General features: G+C 43.9%; 3 protein-coding genes across 3 annotated transcripts; 2 read left to right on the top strand and 1 right to left on the bottom strand.

Annotated features, from left to right (window-relative positions):
• The first annotated feature begins 626 nt into the window (after positions 1-626).
• On the top strand, positions 627-13,128 carry LOC136956682 (sodium/potassium/calcium exchanger 2-like). Its single transcript, XM_067250624.1, has 9 exons — positions 627-1,571; positions 9,213-9,248; positions 9,911-10,028; positions 10,368-10,469; positions 10,677-10,750; positions 10,912-11,043; positions 11,846-11,935; positions 12,537-12,703; positions 12,879-13,128. Exons 1-9 carry the CDS (start codon positions 627-629, stop codon positions 13,126-13,128), a joined length of 1,914 nt encoding a protein of 637 aa, XP_067106725.1.
• Positions 13,129-16,582: 3,454 nt separating this feature from the next.
• Positions 16,583-18,869, top strand: xpa (xeroderma pigmentosum, complementation group A). Its single transcript, XM_067249961.1, has 5 exons — positions 16,583-17,023; positions 17,316-17,421; positions 17,592-17,757; positions 17,930-18,047; positions 18,172-18,869. The coding sequence occupies exons 1-5, from the start codon at positions 16,735-16,737 to the stop codon at positions 18,324-18,326; spliced, it is 834 nt and encodes a 277-aa protein (XP_067106062.1). The 5' UTR covers positions 16,583-16,734; the 3' UTR covers positions 18,327-18,869.
• Positions 18,777-19,949, bottom strand: LOC136956124 (erythroblast NAD(P)(+)--arginine ADP-ribosyltransferase-like). Its single transcript, XM_067249960.1, has 2 exons — positions 19,893-19,949; positions 18,777-19,666 (listed from the first exon to the last, which is right to left on the bottom strand). Exons 1-2 carry the CDS (start codon positions 19,947-19,949, stop codon positions 18,860-18,862), a joined length of 864 nt encoding a protein of 287 aa, XP_067106061.1. The 3' UTR covers positions 18,777-18,859.
• Positions 19,950-21,043: the final 1,094 nt, after the last annotated feature.

Below are 21,043 nucleotides of genomic sequence, written 5' to 3'. Positions count from 1 at the left end.
TTAGGGGATGGATCAATAAGTTCAATATGCAGCAACTGAGACAAATCAAGTGGGCAGCCTGGAGCTGGCCACCTACCGTTCCAGAGGGCAGTAGTTGGAGCTGCTTGCATATTGCACACACCTGTTAAATCCCCATGGGATCTCCACAGGCACACACGGGTTAGAGCTTAAAGGTTAGTTTAGAACAGATGAGGAGGCGCTTGGTTCCCGAGATTAAGATGCCTAACAGGAGGACACATGTGGATCTAAATTGGGATACAGTTGTACAGCATGGGGTACTAAATCAAGTAATATCTTGTTGAATCTATTTGTGTCAAGAAATGTCACAGGCTGCTAGGCCTCAAAAGTATGCTGGCACAACAGCAATAAATCTATTCTTTCTAACGCTCTCTCTTTTCTTTTCTCTCTGTGGTTTCAGGAATTAATATGAGGAAACCTTTGTTTGGCCGAAACCCAGGTTCACACCGACGCCTCCATCATTGTGTTTAGAGAAGCCGAGAGCAGCATGCCCAGCTCTCGGTAAAACCACGTCCCACCCCCCTTAACGCCAAGCCCAGACACCGCCCCAGCTAGCACCTGCCTGCCTGTCTGCCCCCCCCACCCCCACCCCCCAGTCATCCAGACCCATGGACATGATGCTACCATCCAGAGGTGCACCTATGGAGTCGTCGAAGACCTCGTCCCCGCTGAGCGCCCACTGTAAGAGGCAACACTACTGGCGCGTCCGGAGAAAACTACGACCGGCCCGGGTCCTCACCTTCACCCTGGGCCTCCTGGGCCTCACCACAGTGTTCTCCTGGAGTGCCTTGTCCTGGACCGGCGTCACCCAAGGAAGGTGGTCCACCAACACGACGACAGCACACCCCACAGACCAAGGCCAAGGAGGAGGACAGTCCAAGACAGCTGTGCCCCAAAGAACTCTGCTGTCATCCATGCCAGGGATGAGGGCCGAGGAGGATATGCCCATAGCGATGCGCTCGTCCATGGATGAGATGAACCATGGGGACTATCCAACGGATTTGTTCAACCTTGAGCAAAGGCGCCAAGGAGCAGTGTCTTTTCACATGTTCGGCATGCTGTACATGTTCATCGCCTTAGCCATTGTGTGCGACGAATTCTTCGTGCCGGCGCTGACCGTGATCACAGAGAAGCTCGAAATCTCAGACGACGTGGCCGGAGCCACATTCATGGCGGCGGGCGGCTCCGCCCCGGAACTCTTCACTTCTGTGATCGGCGTTTTCGTCTCCCACAGCAACGTGGGCATTGGGACGATCGTGGGGTCGGCCGTGTTCAACATCCTGTTTGTCATCGGGATGTGCGCCATCTTCTCCAGGGAGATCCTGAACCTGACCTGGTGGCCTCTGTTCAGGGATGTGTCCTTCTATATCATTGGCTTACTAATGCTGATCTATTTCTTTCTGGATAACCAAATCACCATCGATGAGAGTATCGCCTTGCTGTCGTGCTACTTTGCGTACGTCACCTTCATGAAGTTCAACGGCAGCGTGGAGCAGGTTATCAAGAGCAGGCTGGGAGGGAACCAGGTGGACGAGATCGAGGCGGCCCCCAAGGTGAGCCTCCTCACTCCCTCCAATCAGCTCGCACCCTCAACCCCACAGCCCCGAGATCCCATCCCAATCACATCCTGAACCCTAGTCATGCTACTGGAGATAAAACACCTCACTAAATCTATCAGAATAGACTGGAAATATCGGTCAGTTACCATTGGAAATCATGAGAAGTCAGCCAGTCACCTATAGGAAACAATCACCATAGGAAACCAACTTTGGCTTTTCCCAACTCCTGTTCCCCCATCAGAAAAGTCCCTAACCACAGATCCATAAACACTCTCCATTATCGGTAACATTGGCAACAGACACCAACACCATAACTTGCACATAAATAGTTTATATAAGTGGACGAGGTGGTTGGGAGATGGTTCTTCCTCTTCAGCAGTTTGACCCCGGGTGATCATTCTCATGTCCTCAATGGTTATTGTCTAAAACGGGTCTTTCACAAGGAATTGGGAGGCTTATTTAGGAACTGGCTGACTGCCGGACAAAGAGACTGCCAACCAAACCACCTGACTCTGTGATGGATTAAGATTTGTCTTTAAGCCTCTCGCCTGTGTGTGCTTCCACCATGTCCCTGTTCGTGTTGACAAAGTCACAACCGCTTTGACAACCTGTTGGTCCCTGGAATGTCCCAAGCATACATTTACTAGAGTGTTCAGACAACATCCTGTTTTGATTGGACCCCCCCCCCCCCCCCCCCCCCAGGTTCCGGATTTACGTTGTCCCGACCAATTTGGTGGCCGTTCCATAAAGTGTAAGAAACCTAGGTCCATTCTCAAAATTCAACATTTAAATTCTACGGTCTCAAGATTTAACTGCCAACTAACAATTCGGACACTACTGGTTCCCTCTTAGAGTTAATGCAGAAGCTGGTGTAGCTCATCTTATCCAATTCAGTCAATTTATACAGCTAAATGTTAAACCATCCAGTATTTGTTGAGGTTGTGTGGATTTCAACTTCTTATTAACTGTAAATCTTGGATAGAGGTTGGGGGTACCTGGTGGATGAAAGATGTGGATGCCTTGAAGTAGAGGAGTCCAACATCGAAGGATTCATCCATTTAACACACACACACACTCGTAATGGTGTCTTTGAAAGTGGTTTGTCATGGCTAAAGTAACATTTGGAGTCAAATGGTGTGGAACCTCTACCATCTCCTTGGGATGCAACACAAGTAAACATGGCGAGTCTGTGGTCAATACTGTATGGGTGTAACAAAAGTAGCTATCCATGCCACACTCACACACACACACAAGTACACACACACAAGTACACACGCACCCTATCGAAGCATCCAGCCTGACATCTAAGTAGAGGCATTTCTTGAACCCTGTCACAACCCATCCGCCTCTCTTGGGACCAGTGCAGATCTGAGAAGATTGGACAGATGAAAGCAAAATGGTGGCAGCCCCAACCTGCCCTATGATGAATCGTACGATCCTTGTGTGCCATCATGATTGCACCTAAATCAATTGTGTATGGTCCTGAATTAGATCACACAAGCGATTAATTGTGTGTATGTAGGAAACCTAATATGTAAGAAAATACGTCCAAACAACGAAGATAAGATGGGGCGTAAGGTGTGGGTGTTAACAGGCCGGCTTTCCAAAAGAACATATCAGATCACTATTGCCGCTACTGCTGTTGTTGCTGCCATGCAAAAGAGGACTAAACGGATGCTGTGATAAAAAAGGGGGAACAAGTGAAAAAACTAAAATAACTTTTTTTTTTACTGATGGTCAATGTATGTACCCAAAATGACCACCTACACCCTTCTCCCCCTACCCCAATTCTCCTTCTTTCTCCGTACAGTTGGAGTCAGATGCTTTGCTTTCTGATGTTGTTTTGACGTACGGAGGGCAGGTGAACGAGCAGTTGGTTGTCTAGGCTGTCTCTTAGCACAGCTAGCCTGTAGCTTAGTTCAACCGCCATCCAAGGGCAGATCTTCAGGGACTTGCACGGTGCAGAATGGAGCTAGGTCGTAAGTTGGAAAAATCTAAGAGGGATTCACACTAAATTGATTTGATGATTTGACTTTTTTTACTTCAAGATCGAATTAATAAATTATTTTACAATTAAGACATTGACATATTTGTTATGAGGGTGTGAGGTTGGGATAAAATCAAGGTTTAACGGAAACCTGAATTAAAAATATATCCGGAATTTAAGAAAAAAAATTATATGGGAAGGTGAGAAAGACTTTCAGTACAACAAACTCATGCTTTAACTATGCTTTAAATTTGCAAGGAGTTATTATAAACTTTTATTGTTATATTCTGATAGACCCCAAACCATCTGTTTCTGTTTCAAATTACAGTAGGCCTACTTAATTTACATTATTAAGTGCTTAACTAAACAAAAGTTTGTATTGAGTAGATAATTGTTAGGTTACTCCAGGTAATACCTCTTTCTATTCCAAAGCAACACGGTATTATACAAATACACTGAAGTACTGTGGTGCCCTAAGAGATCAAGAACCTCCATTCATTAACTGATGGACAGCCTCACCTAGGATGGGGCGAGGCTATCTGTACCCGTTTGTATCTGGACTCAACTGAGAAAACATTTACATTTAGTCGACGCTCTTATCCAGAGCGACTTACAGTAAGTACAGGGACATTCCCCCGAGGCAAGTAGGGTGAAGTGCCTTGCCCAAGGACACAACGTCAGTTGGCATGACCGGGAATCGAACTGGCAACCTTCGGATTACTAGCCCGATTCCCTCACCGCTCAGCCACCTGACTCCCCATAGAATAGTCTGTTTCAAGGAGCTGGTAACCCTCACGAGTCTGACTTCCCCCCCAGGCTGTCCTCTGGTCCTCGCACTTGATGTGCGACTGGCCCGGCCTCATATGTCGCCAGGCCTTCTGTAATCCCTGGCCAAATCCTCCAATCCATTACTGCCCCTAATTATAGACAGGTAACATCACGGCTCGGCCGAGGAAAACACATGCAGCGGACTGCACGACTTTGTCCCCTCAGCCAATCATGCTTTTCCCCCTAAATTAATTATTTTACGGTCATTGAGTTAAATGTTTTATTTTATGACTTTTGAGCTGCATGTTGTTGAGCATTGGACTATGAGGCCAGGGAGTTTATGGATGTCAAATGAAGTCATCGGTTGATGCCAGAATGTTATGAGACTGCAATCCTTTCCTGATCCCTTATTAACAGCTAACCTGTGGTGACGACAGCAAATATAGGGGTCATATGTCCAGAGTGGTGTGGCTTGTCTCTGATGCTGCAACGGATTTCTTTTCTCTTTTTCTCCCTGATTAAATTTGAGACACGTCCTAGCGTTGGTCATGATTTGAGTTACATGTAAACAAAGGTTTGGGGTAATCACTTGTCATGTAGGCCTATTGAATTAATACGTCCGATAACAAATAGCGAATGGAAACATTTTGGCTTGCACGACAGTGCCTTTTGGGTGATATAGCCTACCTTGAGCGTTTGAGAGATCGTAAGGTGGACCAACATGTTTGTTTTCATAAATGTTAGCTTACAATCTCCTTTCACCATCTCCTAGCCAATGGTCAAACTGAAGTGGCAGTTATCTAAAGGATCGTCATGATTAATGAGATATAGTGATGGTCCACTTGTCCACCACAGTGCCCCAATTTTTTGGGGGGGAGGACATTACAAAAAGAGAAATACGAAGTGCAGAAAGCATGTGTTCTCACGTTGTGACTTGTGAAGGTTGCTGAAAGAGTTCACACGCATCGTTTGGAAATTACCGTTCTAAATGCGGTTATCTGTCTGAATTGATCCTACCTAAATCTGAGAGCTTGGAGGGTCAGGTGGACCGCACTGATTAGAGAGAGAGAGAGAGAGAGAGAGAGAGAGAGAGAGAGAGAGAAGAGAGAGGAAGAGAGAGAGAGAGAGAGAGAGAGGGAGGGAGAGAGAGAGAGAGAGAGAGAGAGAGAGAGAGGGAGAGAGAGAGAGGAGAGAGAGAGAGAGAGAGAGAGAGAGAGAGAGAGAGGGAGAGAGAGGAGAGAGAGAGAGAGAGAGAGGGAGAGAGAGGGAGAGAGAGAGAGAGAGAGAGAGAGAGAGAGAGAGAGAGGAGAGAGAGAGAGAGAGATAGAAGAGATACATCATGTTAATGTGTAGGCTCCGCACAACAAGTCTCATGAAGTGCAGCATGCACTTTTGATTCCAATTGATTAATGTTATCAGATGGATCCATTGCATTCACAAATAGATATCCCAAAAGCAACGTTTCCCAAAGCTCATATAACCGTTTATTTATGTCTTCAGTTTGGTACGATGTTATATCTTGTCAAGTGTTCTAAAATACACTATTGTACAGACAGTTCTACCACAGAACACCCAAGTAACCTTTTCATGGTTCTAGGCCAAAGCATCGTCCTACAGAAGAGTGTTTTTGTACACACATACACACACACACACACGTTTACTTATTTAATAGGTTATACAGGTAAATCTTGGTCTAACTTGTAAAATTAGGGCTCACCAAAAATCACAGTTGGCCTATTGGACTCACCAAGGCTACTTAAACCTAAGTTGTGACATGCTAATGTGTCGGGAATCATAGTGAAGTAGGCAGGGAAAGGAGAAAGAGAGGGTCGGGGAGGTAAGAGAAAGAGGGGATGAGGAAAGAAAGAGACAGGGTGAGGGGTGAGAGAGGGGGGGGTAGGAAAGAGAAAGACGGAGTAAGAGAAGAGAAAGAGGATGAGAATGATGAATGAAAGACAGAGGGGTGAGAGAAGAGAGAGAGGGGTGAGGATAGAAAAGAGGGGGTGAGGATGAGGAATGGAAGAGAGAGGGGTGAGAGAATAGAGAGAGGGGTGAGGATAGAAAAGGTTTGAAGGATGGTAGAAAAGTGAGAGGTGAGGGATAGAGGGTGTGTCAGGACAGCAGTCAATGTGACCTGTGTCAAAAAGCAAAGCGGCAGTTATGTCTCTCCCCCCCCCCCCCCCCTCCCCTCCCCTCCTCTCTCCCTCTTTAAACCTAAGCCCTGTACAGCAGATGCTCAGGGTCATTAGGCTCACTGGCCAGCATGCACCTTGGACGCCATGTGAGCGATAGGTAGGTCAAATATAGCAATCGCCATGACATCGCCACAGTTAGGTATTCACATGGCTGGCCATCATGCTAAAATTAGCTTAGCATAGCCATTGACAGAGAGATTTCTGGTAGGTAGTAGATCCTAGGTAGAACCTTACAGGTAGACAGACAGACAGGTAAGTAAGTACTCAGTTGTACCTTACAGGCAGACAGACAGATAGATAGGAAGGTAAGTACTTGGTTGTACCTTACAGGCAGACAGACAGGTAGGTAGGTACTTGGTTGTACCTTATAGGCAGGCAGACAGACAGGTAGGCAGACAGACAGGCAATACACCTCAACAACCTTGTGTAAATGACAACTTTTAGCCCGCTAGCACAAACCTCTACAGCCTGTAGGGATCTAGTTGACAGCCTAACATTTCCTTTAGGATGATTAGTGTCAGCAGCACCATGCTTTTCTAAGGCTTGAGTGAATACAGGAAGATGACTAGCTAGTGTGTGTGGGCGAATCACAGACAGGGATTCTGTCTTCTTATTGTCTCTGTTTGTCGCAGTTTTCACAGACACAGGTTATTGGGCCTAATCCTAGTCCAGAAGGAATCTCCAGTAGATATTCTGTGTGGAATACAAGATTACAAACCAACTCTCGTCTAATCAGTCTTCCTCAGGGAAATAGTCTGTTGGTGTTTGTTAAAATGATGGAAATTTGGTTTTGTCGTTTGGTTGGTCCGTAACAATGAGTTATTCCATCCTTTGTGAGTTACTCTGTTGAGATTGATGCTAAGAACATGGCATGTCACGAACCATGTAAGAGGAAGCAGCAGACAATATGTGGTTGTTTACCTTTTATCCGATGCAATGTACAGGTGGGAATGAAACCTGCAACCTTGTGATCTGCAAATGCTCTAACCACTGAGATATACCCAACCCCTGACAACAACAAACACTTTTTAAAACCAGGATGCTGTGTACTTCGTTCCCTCAACAAGGAGTGTTGAGTGACAAACTCCACATGTGGTGGACTGAATCAAGAAGTTAAGCCCAGATCCATCGCTAGTTACGGTCGGGTCTAAAGCTGAGTTAGGGATCAACGGCTAGGAGCTAGGGGTCATGGACAAAGGGGCTAGGAGCCAGGGATTATGGCTGAGTGGCTAGTGGTTAGGACCCCTAGCTAAGGTGCAGGGAGCCAGGTGTAAGGGCTAAAAAGACCCATGGCTTATAGGGGATAGTGACAAAAGGTGAGGGGGCTAAAGATTTACTTGAGATGACTGAAATAGAAGAACACTACATGAATCACTCGCTCCCTCTGTCACTCTCTCTCTCTCTCTCTCTCTCTCTCTCTCTCTCTCTCTCTCTCTCTCTCTCTCTCTCTCTCTCTCTCTCTCTCTCTCCGTCCATCCCTCCATCCCTTCATCATAAAAACAGCAGGATGTATAGAACACACGGACAAAGATCTGACAATGTTACAAGAAATAGAAAGAAATGAAATTGAAAAAAAATCTATCAAATCAGCAACAAACTACTATGCACACCAACTGGCATTCCTCAGTAGCCATGACAACCTACTGTTCTTCTTGCTCCAAAATCATACTGTCCCATAATCACACCCTTTTGTGTTATAAATCAATAACTAGTCTCTCTTAAAATGATTAGATCTATCTGTATGTACGTCCACCAGCTGTGTGTGTGTGTGTGTGTGTGTGTGTGTGTGTGTGTGTGTGTGTGTGTGTGTGTGTGTGTGTGTGTGTGTGTGTGTGTGTGTGTGTGTGTGTGTGTGTGAGAGAGAGAGGGGTTTCGGGCAACACACTCTCCACTCTAAGTGTGTGTGTGTGGGGGGTGTAAATATATCATTTTCTGACAACACGTGTGCTGTCTGTCCTCTGAAGACCTGCCTGGCTGTAGAACAAAGGATGCTGAACCCGTTGAGCTTTAAAGGAATAGTTCACCCAAAAATAATAATCCTAGGCCTTTTGTGTTGGCTTCAGTTCCCTCCTTCAGTTCCACCATCTTGGTCCCCCATCAGTCTTGCAACAACCCTGTTTGTGCTTTCTGAACTGCGGGCTCAAACATTCAATCGATCACTTCAATCAATTCACTCAAATCCGGAGGCAAAGATTTGAAATCCTGGTTTAAAGAATTGGAAGGGGAAAAAAAGTTATTCATTTCAAGCGATTGAAGAATCATTGATAATGAATGCCTCTTTTTTTTCCTGATTGATGAACTGGATTTTTTTTACTGATTTGAAGGAGATCTGACCTCAGTTACTACAATGATATCTAAAATGTCTTTCTATTGTAATGCTATGACAATGTTACCAATACCATCACATTTTTACATACTTTACATACTTACATTTTGGGACATTTATTTAATTTCATTTGATTATTTAAGTAAATTTAAGTTTATATGCTCCATCGAGTATTGAAATGGTATGATTTAACAGTAGTGTACGAAAAACACTTAATTTGTAACTTCCATGTGGAGATTTAAAAACAAACGTGGTTTCACAGTTGAAACAGCTGTTTGTTGTGAGCGCAAGCAAGACTGTGTGCTTCACATTCAGATGTCGTCTGTCTTTCTCTGTCTTTCTCTGTCTTTTCATTGAAGGCAATCGAACCCAGTGATGATGAGAACAAGTTGACGGTAGGTTCTGTGTGCGTTTGTGTGTTTGTATGTGTGTGTGTTTTTGTTTGTGTGCGTCTGCTTGTATGTCCGAGTGTATGCATGTGTGCACGAGTGGTATGTATAACAAAAAGATTGAACTTGATTTTATTATAATATAATTACAAAATATTTTTCGTAATTGAAAATAAATCTGTGCAGGAGAGGACATTACACTCATATTGTCTTGATGTACGGTTTGTGACAAATAATGCTGTTGCAAAGTTAAAAGTTTTATTTATTTTTATAGAGGTTAAACAATAAAAAGATGGTAACAAAAACAGAGATCCTAACTAGCGATGGTCACACCTAGTAGTTTGGGTAATTTCCATTCCGGTGAATGAGTGACACAGACTAAAGCTAGTTAACCCTTGTGTTATCTTCAAGTGAAGCATTTTCTTATAACCGTCGGGCTGTCTCAGACCCCCCACATTGCGAAGGTTAAAAGAAAATTATATTGATTTGTTTTTGTATTGGGTAAAATTGGGTAAACACAACGATGGTTCGTTGTGAACCTTTGGGTCATGTGACCAGAAGGCAGCACAAGGGTTAACCAAATCAAATGTATCTGTATAGCCCTTTTTACAAGCAACTAGTATGAGTGGATGACAGGCGATGGGTAACTCATGGTTCCCATATGTCAGGCTAAGCCCAGACTGCAGAGAGAAGGAAGCTGTGCCTCGCTGCACAACACCCTGATGAGGAACAGCATCTTCCAGCTGATGATCCATACCCTGGACCCCCTCCACGAGGGTAATGACGGTACACGCTAAGGACTTGTACTGTACTAGCTAGTATGTGTCACGCATACAAAACCGGCCCGGATTTGTATGGAAAAGCACTTTCCGACACAGTGACGATCGCTCTCTCACACACACACACACACACACACACCATACAATGATTTGATTTGACACCTGCTCAGATTTGTGTGTAAAACACATTTTGACACAGTGACGCTTACACACACACACACACACACACACACACACTAACATACACAGAGATTCTTACGAAACACAAACACATGCACTGACTTGATGTGATGTCTACACTACTAGACATAAACACTTAACTTTGCTCTACTGGTTGTCCTCCAAGGTCGGTTCAAGGAGAAAGCCTCCATTCTCCACAAGATGGCCAAGCAGAAATGCAAAGATGATGGTGCCAACGGTATTTCAGGTAATTCAGGTTATTCAGACGGTCAAATTCAACTAGCCTTCTCTTTCACACACACACAGACACACACACCCACACACACACAGTTGTGTAGCTAAAGAGAAAAGCATGCTCACACTACTCATCCACCTTATCACAAAACCCACAACTCTAACAACTCTACCTCTTTTGTCTCCATCCGCCCATGTCTTACCCTCCCTCCCATCCATCTCTTCCTCTCCCACCTTCCAGAGAGGAACATCCCTAACAGCTCCAACGTGGCGGTGGAGGTCACTCCTCCCATGAACGGCACCGTAGGAGGAGAAGTACGACAACTACCCTTCTTTCATCCATCCATCCATCCATCCATCATTCGCGTCATAGTTAACATCCAGCACTTACCAGTAATAAGCATTATTTCAGTAAGCATTATTTGTCTCTTCTCCTCCTCCCCCCTCCTCCCCCTTCCCCTCTCCTCTGGAAGGAGGAAGAGGAGGAAGATGAGGACCAGCCTCTGAGTCTGGCGTGGCCAGAGACCAACCGCAAACGTGTGACGTATCTCCTCATCCTGCCCATCATCCTACCACTCTGGCTCACTCTGCCCGACGTCAGGAGAGACGTACGTTTACCGGCCTCTCTGGTTACACACACTCTCTGGTTACACACACACACACACACACACTCTGGTTACACACACTCTCTGGTTACACACACACACTCTCTCTGGTTACACACACTCTCTGGTTACACACACACACTCTCTGGTTACACACACACACACACTCTCTGGTTACACACACTCTCTGGTTACACACACACACACACACACACACTGGTTACACACACTCTCTGGTTACACACACTCTCTGGTTACACACACTCTCTGTTTACACACACACACACACACATTGGTTACATACACTCTCTGGTTACACACACTCTCTGGTTAGACAAACACACACTGGTTACATACAAACACACAGGTTTGTTTACCTTTGAGGACCAACTGTTCACTCCCATTCAAAATTGTGTTCTTAACCCCTAATCCTGATCTTAGCCCTTAATATGATTCTATCCCTTCTAACACTAACCATACACCCCCTAACACCCCAAAGAAAGAGCACTTGAAGTTGTGTGGCTCAAGAACAAGACATGGTCAATATTTTGCAAGTTTATTATCCTTGTGAGGACTACTGGACACACACTCACACAGTTGAATAATGGGGAGTTTGATTTTGACCTATACTATCAGACCATTAGAGCAGTCCCAGAAGACAAAAAAACTCCCACCTTCAATACACTTTATACACACAGGAACCAGGTCTGCTGTAGACATAACTACTCTCGAAACAAGCTTCAAATTCAGACTTTTTCTAGCCTTGTCTTCGTTCATCTCTTCTTTCTTCTTCTCTCTCATTCAGACGTCAAAGAAGTTTTTCCCCATCACCTTCCTGGGCTCCATCTCCTGGATCGCAATCTTCTCCTACCTCATGGTGTGGTGGGCTCACCAGGTGTGTGTCTCTCTCTCTCCCCCTCTCTCCCCCTCTCTCCCCCTCTCTCTCCCCCCCCCCCCTCTCTCTCTCCCTCTCCCCCTCTCTCTCTTCCCCATCTCTCTCTCTGTCTCTCTCTCTCTTTCTGTCTCTCTCCTTCTCTCTCTCTCTCTCTCTCTCTCTCCCTCCCTCTGTCTCTCTCTCTATTCCCTGTAATCTCATCAGATCCGCCGTCAGTACAGCCTGTGACTTAATCTGGTGTTGCTAATAAACAGAGCAACAAGTCTACAAAAGCAGTCATAGCCTAACTGAATCCTCGCCGTCTGGAATACGACCCACACCTTTATCATATTCCACTCTCCTCTAACTCCATCTTTCTCTATTCCTCTATCTCTCTCTTCCCTTTTCTCTTCCTTCCTTCCTTCCTTCCTTCCCTCTCTTCTCTCTCTCTCTCTCTCTCTCTCTCTCTCTCTCTCTCTCCCCCTTTCTCTTCCCTTTCTCTCTCTAACTCCATCTCTCTCTATTCCTCTATCTCTCTCTTCCCCTTTCTCTTCCCTTTCTCTCTCTTTCTAACTCAATCTCTCTCCCTCCCTCTCTCTTTCTCTCTCTCATCCACGTGCAGGTTGGAGAAACGTTCTGGGTCACAGAGGAGATCATGGGTTTGACCATCCTTGCAGCGGGGACATCCATCCCTGACCTCATCACCAGTGTGATCGTGGCCAGGAAGGGGCTGGGCGACATGGCCGTGTCCAGCTCCGTGGGCTCAAACATCTTCGACATTACCGTAGGGTATGTCCCCCAGCCTCACACCGAGGCGAATCAAACGCACCCTCACTTCATACATTCATTGATACAAGTCTGGTGCCCAGTGACAGTCAGTTTGCTGTCTTTGTCCCAGTAGGGTGATATCTAACATGTGACACCTCTCTTTGTTCTTCCTCTCTCCCTTCCTCCCTGCCTCCAGCCTGCCGTTCCCCTGGCTGCTGTGGAGTCTGTTGAACGACATGAGCCCGGTGATGGTGAGCAGCAACGGCCTGTTCTGCGCCATCGTGCTGCTCTTCCTCATGCTCCTGTTCGTCATCATCTCCATCGCGGCGTGTAAGTGGAGGATGAGTAAGCTTCTGGGCATGCTCATGTTCCTGCTGTACTTTGTCTTCCTCATCGTCAGCGTGATGCTGGAGGACAAGATCATCGTCTGCCCTGTGTCCATCTGAGGACGACACGCAGGCACGCACGCACATACACACGTATACATATTTACACACACACACACACGTATATGTATATATATATATGTATCATGTGAATAAAAGGTAGGTGCACAAACATGTATGAACTGTATGCACAAATAGAAACACACAAGAAAGGAAGACACCGATGCAGAAAAACCAGCACTTACACTCACAGAGAAAAGCAAAGATACACACACACACACACACACAGAGCCCTCTGCAGAGGGACAGGGAGAGACAATTGGACAGAAGGACAACCTGAGGCCCTCCCTCAGAGAAGCACAAGTTATTATGATGTCACAAAGGCCCGGCAGGGTGGGCGGAGCCTCATGACACGCCCTCACTCTACCCAATGAGAAGAGCTCCTTCCGTCGTGTATTTTTATTTTTGAAAGCTGTTGGTGACACGATAGTCCAGGCTGTGATGGGGATTGGAAGACCTGTGTCTGGTGGCATGACTGGGGACAGAGGACTAACTGGTTATTATGTAGCAACCCCAGCCAGACACCCAGATTAGTGCAACACTGAGTCTAAACCATGGTGAGGCTTTGAAAACGTTGACAAGAGACACAAAAGAGGGGGGGGGGGGGGGGACAGGAGAATGAGCGGGGAATTGAGGAGTAGGCAGAGAGGAGAACTGGCGGTGCGTTTCTGTGGACGCCATGTTCTGTTCTGTCCTCAAGTAGTTTAGTTCTGTCGATATGAACCTATACTTTGTGTCAGAGGGTGCAGGTTAGGGTACTTCCACTTTGTTTAAATGGAGGTAATTTTTTCATGGTTTGTCACTATGGGGGCTTCTTGCAAAGTATACCATGTGACAGGAAAGGATTTCGACAATCGTTTTGTTTTCCAATCATTAGTATTGTTGCGATTTGCAAATGTTAACTTATAGGAGAATCTATTCTGAAACATCATTCCATGATTAATACTTATTTTTTTGCTTTGATTGTATTGTATTTGTGTCCCACGATGATTTACTATTTTCCTATTACGTCGTTTTCTCAGGTCTTCCTTTGCAAAAGTTTCAACAAAACAAAAATCGTCTGTGCTGTTGTGGGACAGATTATCTATTCGTAATTAAATAATTATAAATGTTGTATTTCTAATTTTAGATAGACATAACATGTCATAAGAATCCCTCCCCAAGTCCTCAACCCTATCTTCACAGACTTGTCAACATCGACAACTAAGGTGCATCCATTTATGTTACTACTTGTATTGTTTATAACACTTTGTTTTTTTTATCTATGGTGACCTTCACACAGCACTGTATAAGATAAATGCAATACATCCTTCCCTACTTTACCCTAAGCTTTACCCTTTGTAAAACACACAATAATGATGTCAGAACAACCAGAAAAGACCACTTTCTAGCGTAGCTCACAAGTAGATTGAGACCTGATATTCTATATTATTTTTCAAACTTGAAAACTTATCAAATATACAAAATAAGAAACTTTGCTTTCTGATTTATAAGGGATCATCAACTAATTCCAATTGCAACTTTTTTTTGTTTCCAATATTTCTATAGAATAATATTTTTCAGGAGCTTGAGTTGTGGGCAGAATTTCATTTCAGATTTAATATATGACATAACACTGTTGTAAACCTTTGATCAGACTGATGGATGAGTTACCAGCCCAAATTCAGTTTCCAAATAGAAAAAAGCTATTTTATGAAAGGTGGTATGAGAAATATACTCATCGCATTACATATTTATAAAACTCTGGGGCTCAATACGTTTTATAATAATTTTACCAATGCTGTAGAATATGTGCAACCATTTTAGAGGACATAATCAAAAAGGTTGGATTTTCCTTTATTTCAAACAGCAACCGCAGCTAGGGGAGCTACACATACACTTCAAACTCCAAGCTGTTTTCGTATGGTTTCCATGGTTTCCTATGCGAGTGCTGTTATTAAAGTATGAATGAATATAGAGAACATGTCAGCAATATGTTTCAGGTCACAATAGAGGTCAATACTTTTGTATCTCCCGTAAAGATACTGTATATAATCATAATCATTTACTACTTTAATCATGAATAAAACTGTAAAAACAAACCCCCCTAAATCCTGCAACATTATATCAGTCCTTCTGTATAAAGTGTCATATGCTAATAAATAAAAATGACAATTTTAAATCTGATTGGGTGTCTGATTTCTTGGGCAATAGGCCAATATCCTAGCCAAAAACATGAAAGCCAAAAAAATTCAGATTGCAACATCCGGGATACCAAGGTATTGCTTGCCTCAGACTGGACCTCTCTCCTCAGACCCCAGGCTGTGATTATATGTCTGATCTGCATGTATGTATGACTGCCTGCAGCTACACCTGGTCCCTGGCTGGATGAGAAGTGAGATGGTTCAATTGCATTCAGGCTTAATTGCCTTATCTATCCTTGGTATCCCGGATGTTGCAATCTGAATTCTTTCGGCTAAAATTTTTTGGGGATCAAACCTTTTGGATCTGAATTTCAGCATTCGAATTTCAGCAGCCGGAATATTGTTCGATTTGAATTTCTAAGGTTTGAATTTTTTTTAATTACATTTTTGGGATCTGAATTTTACTGTTCGAATTTAAGCAATCTGAATTTCCGAACCTTTAATTTTTGGATCAGATTTTTTTTTTACATTGAAATAAATTCATATTTCAATTTTAAAGAGATGGATTCAAAACCAACAAACTCGGTGGTGTTTACATTTCAATATTAAGTATTCAATTTCTTTGAAAATTCAAAACATTATGTCACTGATTTTCTCCCATAAAATGTAGTTTTATATGACAATGAAAATTACAAAACAACATTCTAACCCGACAGTGATTGCTATTGTACTCACAGAGCTGTGAGATTCAACTCCAATGGTTTATGAAGCTACATTCAGTGGGGATCTAAGCTACAGGCAGTTAAATTTATGGTTGAGACAAGTCATCTATTGACCCCAAACAGGTAGTAGGAAGCTACCAGCAGTGAAAGCTTTTAGCTCTAACCCAGCCCTTTGTTCATATCTACGTGAACAAAAATTATCGACTGAATCAGTCTGTGTCCCTACTGGTGTGGTGTGGAATAAAATGTGCTTGTTTAATTATTTAGCGCTGCTGTTACAAGTGAAGGGTGTGCAATCGGAAGAGATAGATGCCATTTAGTGGTATATTGGTTAACGTGTGTCGGGATACCCTTCAATATCAAAACATTTTTTTACAATGAAACTTTCGTGGAAACAAACCACTCCGTTCATATGACTGTTTTTTAAAATAATTGTTTTTTACACAACCATTTTTATCAGTCAGATCAAATCTTATCTTGAGCTAGTCATTTATAATCGTTGTCACTGATAAAAACAAAGAAAATCACATTGTTGGGGCTTTTATTTTGAAGAATAAAAACAAAGTAAAACCGGAAGCAAGCTGTTGTACAACCAGTAAATCTAGTACCCCACGGCCAGGACTTTGTAAAGAACTGTCATAAATTAACAGGGTCTTGGAACCTGTAAATCCTGAATCAATAAACAACGTTTTCTGAAAACGTTAGACACTCAAGACGCTAACGCTAGCTAGCCTAGCCTATTACTAGCTGTAGCTAACAGAATGGATCTGCCTAAGCCTTCGGTGGATGCTGCTGCTGCTACGTCGGAACCCAAAGATGTGACCAAGACCATGGAGTTGTCCGCCGCTGTGAGAGCAAAAATTGAACGGAACCGTCAACGGGCACTGATGCTCAGACAAGCCCGATTGGCAAGTCGAGGCTCCGCTGTCGTTAAAGGGGCAACTTCGGCGAAAGTGGCAAAAACTATTGATACTGGTGCGGGGTTTTTCATTGACGAAGAAGACGACGGTGAACAAGAGCAGAGAGTTATTAAAGTAGTTCACCAACCAGGTACTTACCGGAATAGAAGAGAGTGATATTCTCGGACAACTTCAGGACGTGTTGTTTTGTTCAAGGTTGTTCTAAAGGCAATACAGATATACCCCCAAATAATTATCCGGGCGCGACCACTCACGTTGCCGGTGCAAACGAATGGTTTATTTCACAAAATTGTTAAATGTGTCTGGCATAGCACACTACACAATAAGGTGCACCTGCGGTGCTTAGCAATAAGCGTATCCAGTCTTGCAAAATGTGTTCCTAGAGCTTTGACAACGATAAGTAAGTGCGCTTCTCCCCCTAGCTCCTGTGATAGAGGCAGACTACCTGGTGTGTGACAACTGTGACAAACCCTTCATGGACTCCTACCTTAGCAACAGCTTTGACCTGTCTGTCTGTGACAAGTGCCGGTAATGTCCAAAATTTTGAAAAGCGTTAAAACGTCTCCTGACCAAACCTGGCACCCTTCTAATTTGATTTGTTTGTGTCTACCATCACGTATCTCTCCACACTCCTTTTTCTCTTCCTCTGCTCTCCATCTCTATCACCTCCCCTCACCTGAACACCCCCCCCCCCCCAGAGACAACGAGGTGAAGCACAAGTTGGTGTCCCGTACGGAGGCCAAGCAGCAGTACCTGCTGAAGGACTGTGACCTGGACCAGAGGGAGCCCCCCCTCAGGTTTGTGCTGAGGAAGAACCCCCACAACCCCCACTGGGGAGACATGAAGCTCTACCTCCAGCTGCAGGTGTGTGTTGTAGGATCTCACAGACAGCCTGCTGCATCCTTTCGGACTTAAATTCCTTTCACTCAGTTCTGTGTTCCTGTTCTCCGGTGTGTGTATGTGTGTGTTTGTTCCCGTTCTCCTCTGTGTGTGTGTGTGTTCGTTCCTGTTCTCCTGTATGTGTGTGTGTGTACAGGTAGAGAAGAGGTGTATGGAGGTGTGGGGTTCCGAGGAGGCCCTGGATGAAGCTAAAGAGTCACGCGAGGAGAACAGAGAGGTCCAGAAACAGAAACGCTTCAACAAGAAAGTCAAAGGTCAGCTTGTTAGGGTTGGTTAATACAGTTTGATTAGATCTGGTTGGAGAAAAGTTCTAGTTTATCTTCTGTTGCTCATGCGTCACTGTAGGCTTCATACGTGTGTGTGTGTGTGTTTGTGTAGAGCTACGCAGGGCAGTGCGCAGCAGTATGTGGACTAAGGACACCAGCGTCCACAAGCATGAGTACGGGCCTGAGGAAGTGCTGGACGAGGAAGAGGATCTCTACAAGAAGACCTGCACCTCCTGTGGACATGAGCTCACCTACGAGAAGATGTAGAAGACATGCACCTCCTGTGGACATGAGCTCACCTACGAGAAGATGTAGAAGACCTGCACCTCCTGTGGACATGAGCTCACCTACGAGAAGATGTAGAAGACATGCACCTCCTGTGGACATGAGCTCACCTACGAGAAGATGTAGAGGACGCGCACACGCTCACTGACGCACGGACACACGGACGGATACAGGAGTGAAAGATGGACAGACAGACATTATGATACATACACATGCAGTACCACACCAACTTGTCTTGAAATGTAAAAATGACTGTAAATGAACTTATATAATTTTTTTTTGTAAAATGTGTCATTTTGAATGATAAATTAATTACATTTAGTCATTTAGCAGCAGACGCTCTTATCCAGAGCGATTATTGAACATGTTTGAAGAAAAATTACAAAAACGACACAAAAATGAACACTTAAAACAGAGATTAACATTGTCTTTATAAAATGCATCGTTGTTTATTGCAAGCAACTGGAAATTTGTCATTTGCAAAAGTTCCCAAAGAAAGTAGAAAAGAAAAAAGATTAAAATGCATTTGGTTGAACAATTGCGTTTACATCTGCAGCTTTCAAATTCAGATTTTGCCCTCCAGAATTTGCTGTGCGTACTGCTAAACAGTTAAAATTGCTTTCAGTTCCAGAACTCGTCAGTTTGTACAGTTTCTTACAATTTAAAACGTTTTTTTGGGCTTCAATTGCCGTTATTTTGAACTTCTCATACGGCGGAATCAACACCTCTTCCTGATCATCCACCACTTCATTACACTTGAGGTTAGCGCCGTAGCACGTCTCAATCTCAAAGCAATCCTGCTTTCCATATTTAACCAGATTCCTTTTGAGTGAACTGGAAGTGAAGGATCCAAAACGAATTTCAGTATTATCTTGAACGTTAAAAGTGTCTTTGGTTCTTCGGTATGTTGTGACGCATTCTTGTTGTCTCTTTTTGAGGAGACGGATCGCGTCGGACAACAGGAAGTGCATAGCGTGGTAACGGAAACCACTTGTGTACACTGGCCCTTTGGTTCTTACTGCGGTCATGAAATTATCATAAAAATGTCTTTTAATAGATGTGTAACAATATAAAGCCTTGAAATGATCTAATTTGAGATCCTTGTTGCGACTGTACTTTAGCATAAAATTGGCCCACTCTTCAGACTTGGTCCATATGTTTTTGAATGTTTTGTTTTTTAATTCACTTTTTAAATAATTATTTACTTTCTCATGCATTTTTGGGGTGCAGCCGTCGTACATGTCATCGACAGATTTAGGGGCATTGTCTAAAGGGAAGACGTTCTGCTTTATGACCCCGGACCCTTCAGAGTGTGGAGAGATCTACACAGAGGGGACAAAAACAGAGCACTGATTACAGGTTATATCTTTTATCTACCTCTTTGTTTTTCTTCAAGTGTCTTTCTGTTGGTCATCTCTCCTTCACTTAAATTTTTACAAACAAACTTTAACACACAAGCATACACACACACACACACACACTCACAGGACAGCATCTTAAATTAAGAATAAGATTCTTAATCATGACGTGACTACAACAGCATCTTACCTTAGAGTCCACAGTCAGGATGCAGACCTGGAGGAGGATCAGCTGGGTGAAGATCATCTTGTCTCCAGGTGTGACGGTTATGCAGAAATGCAGAAATGTTTGCAAACTCGGACCCCCTGTCATTGCAGTCAAATAGAAAGTATTCCCTTTACTTCTGCCTTAAACCCCCATCCAACACCATACACACACATCATTTCATTTGACTTTGATTTTGAAGGTGAACTTACCAGGGTGACAGAGTATCGGGGTCTTTAGCAAACTGTCATCGGGTTCTACTTATGTACTTGTCCAAGAAAGCCCACAAGAGACACACACACACACACTCTGTCAGCAGTTCTTTCGTCTGGTTCACATCATTACAATCCAAACATGCAACACACACACACACACACACACACACACAGGTGAATAGCAGAGAGAGTGAGAGCAGTTCTCCGAAATATGAGTCACCAACCCACAGAGCAGTCCGCACACAAATGTGTGTCGGCACACACAAACACATGCATGATTGACACAAATGCAAAAGTGAGATACACACACATTTGTGACATTGAGGTAACAAAGGACACAGAAAATTGCACTTTTGTCTTCTTGAGGGGTTTTAATCTCAGTTTACTCTGCTAAACGAGCCAAGATGCTCTTGACACAAACACATTTTCTTTTAAAATAGTATCTGCTGGTCTACATGCACTAACATATATGTAAGGTATTTTATTGTGTAACCTCTCAGTTGAATGTTAAGAGGAAGTTAACGAAAACATTGAGTTTTTATTGTGACGAGAAAGACAGGAAGTGGTTAAAGGGGGGTATATTTCTCACGTTGTGACTGTAGTGTGTTAAAGGGGGGTATGTTTCTCACAGTGTGACTGTAGTGTGTTAAAAGGGGGGTATGTTTCTCAAGGTGTGACTGTAGTGTGTTAAAGGGGGGTATGTTTCTCACAGTGTGACTGTAGTGTGTTAAAAGGGGGGTATGTTTCTCACGGTGTGACTGTAGTGTGTTAAAGGGGGGTATGTTTCTCACGGTGTGACTGTAGTGTGTTAAAGGGGGGTATGTTTCTCACGGTGTGACTGTAGTGTGTTAAAGGGGGGTATGTTTCTCAAGGTGTGACTGTAGTGTGTTAAAGGGGGGTATACGTGGTGATAACAGTTAT

This window comes from Osmerus mordax, chromosome 14 (genome assembly GCF_038355195.1).
Source record: "Osmerus mordax isolate fOsmMor3 chromosome 14, fOsmMor3.pri, whole genome shotgun sequence".
Lineage (NCBI taxonomy): Eukaryota > Metazoa > Chordata > Actinopteri > Osmeriformes > Osmeridae > Osmerus > Osmerus mordax.
The sequence above is the reverse complement of the archived record's forward strand: the minus strand, read 5'-3'. Positions and strand labels throughout refer to the sequence as shown.

Bases quoted from the DNA above. Each gene is read 5' to 3' on its own strand.
- LOC136956682 (XM_067250624.1), top strand. From the start codon at position 627: ATGGACATGATGCTACCATCCAGAGGTGCACCTATGGAGTCGTCGAAG. The intron at 1,572-9,212 runs GTGAGCCTCCTC...TTTTCATTGAAG, and splicing joins AGATCGAGGCGGCCCCCAAG to GCAATCGAACCCAGTGATGA. The intron at 10,751-10,911 runs GTACGACAACTA...CTCTGGAAGGAG, and splicing joins ACGGCACCGTAGGAGGAGAA to GAAGAGGAGGAAGATGAGGA.
- xpa (XM_067249961.1), top strand. From the start codon at position 16,735: ATGGATCTGCCTAAGCCTTCGGTGGATGCTGCTGCTGCTACGTCGGAA. The intron at 17,024-17,315 runs GTACTTACCGGA...TTCTCCCCCTAG, and splicing joins TAAAGTAGTTCACCAACCAG to CTCCTGTGATAGAGGCAGAC. The intron at 18,048-18,171 runs GTCAGCTTGTTA...GTGTTTGTGTAG, and splicing joins CTTCAACAAGAAAGTCAAAG to AGCTACGCAGGGCAGTGCGC.
- LOC136956124 (XM_067249960.1), bottom strand. From the start codon at position 19,949: ATGATCTTCACCCAGCTGATCCTCCTCCAGGTCTGCATCCTGACTGTG. The intron at 19,667-19,892 runs GTAAGATGCTGT...CCCTCTGTGTAG, and splicing joins TCCTGACTGTGGACTCTAAG to ATCTCTCCACACTCTGAAGG.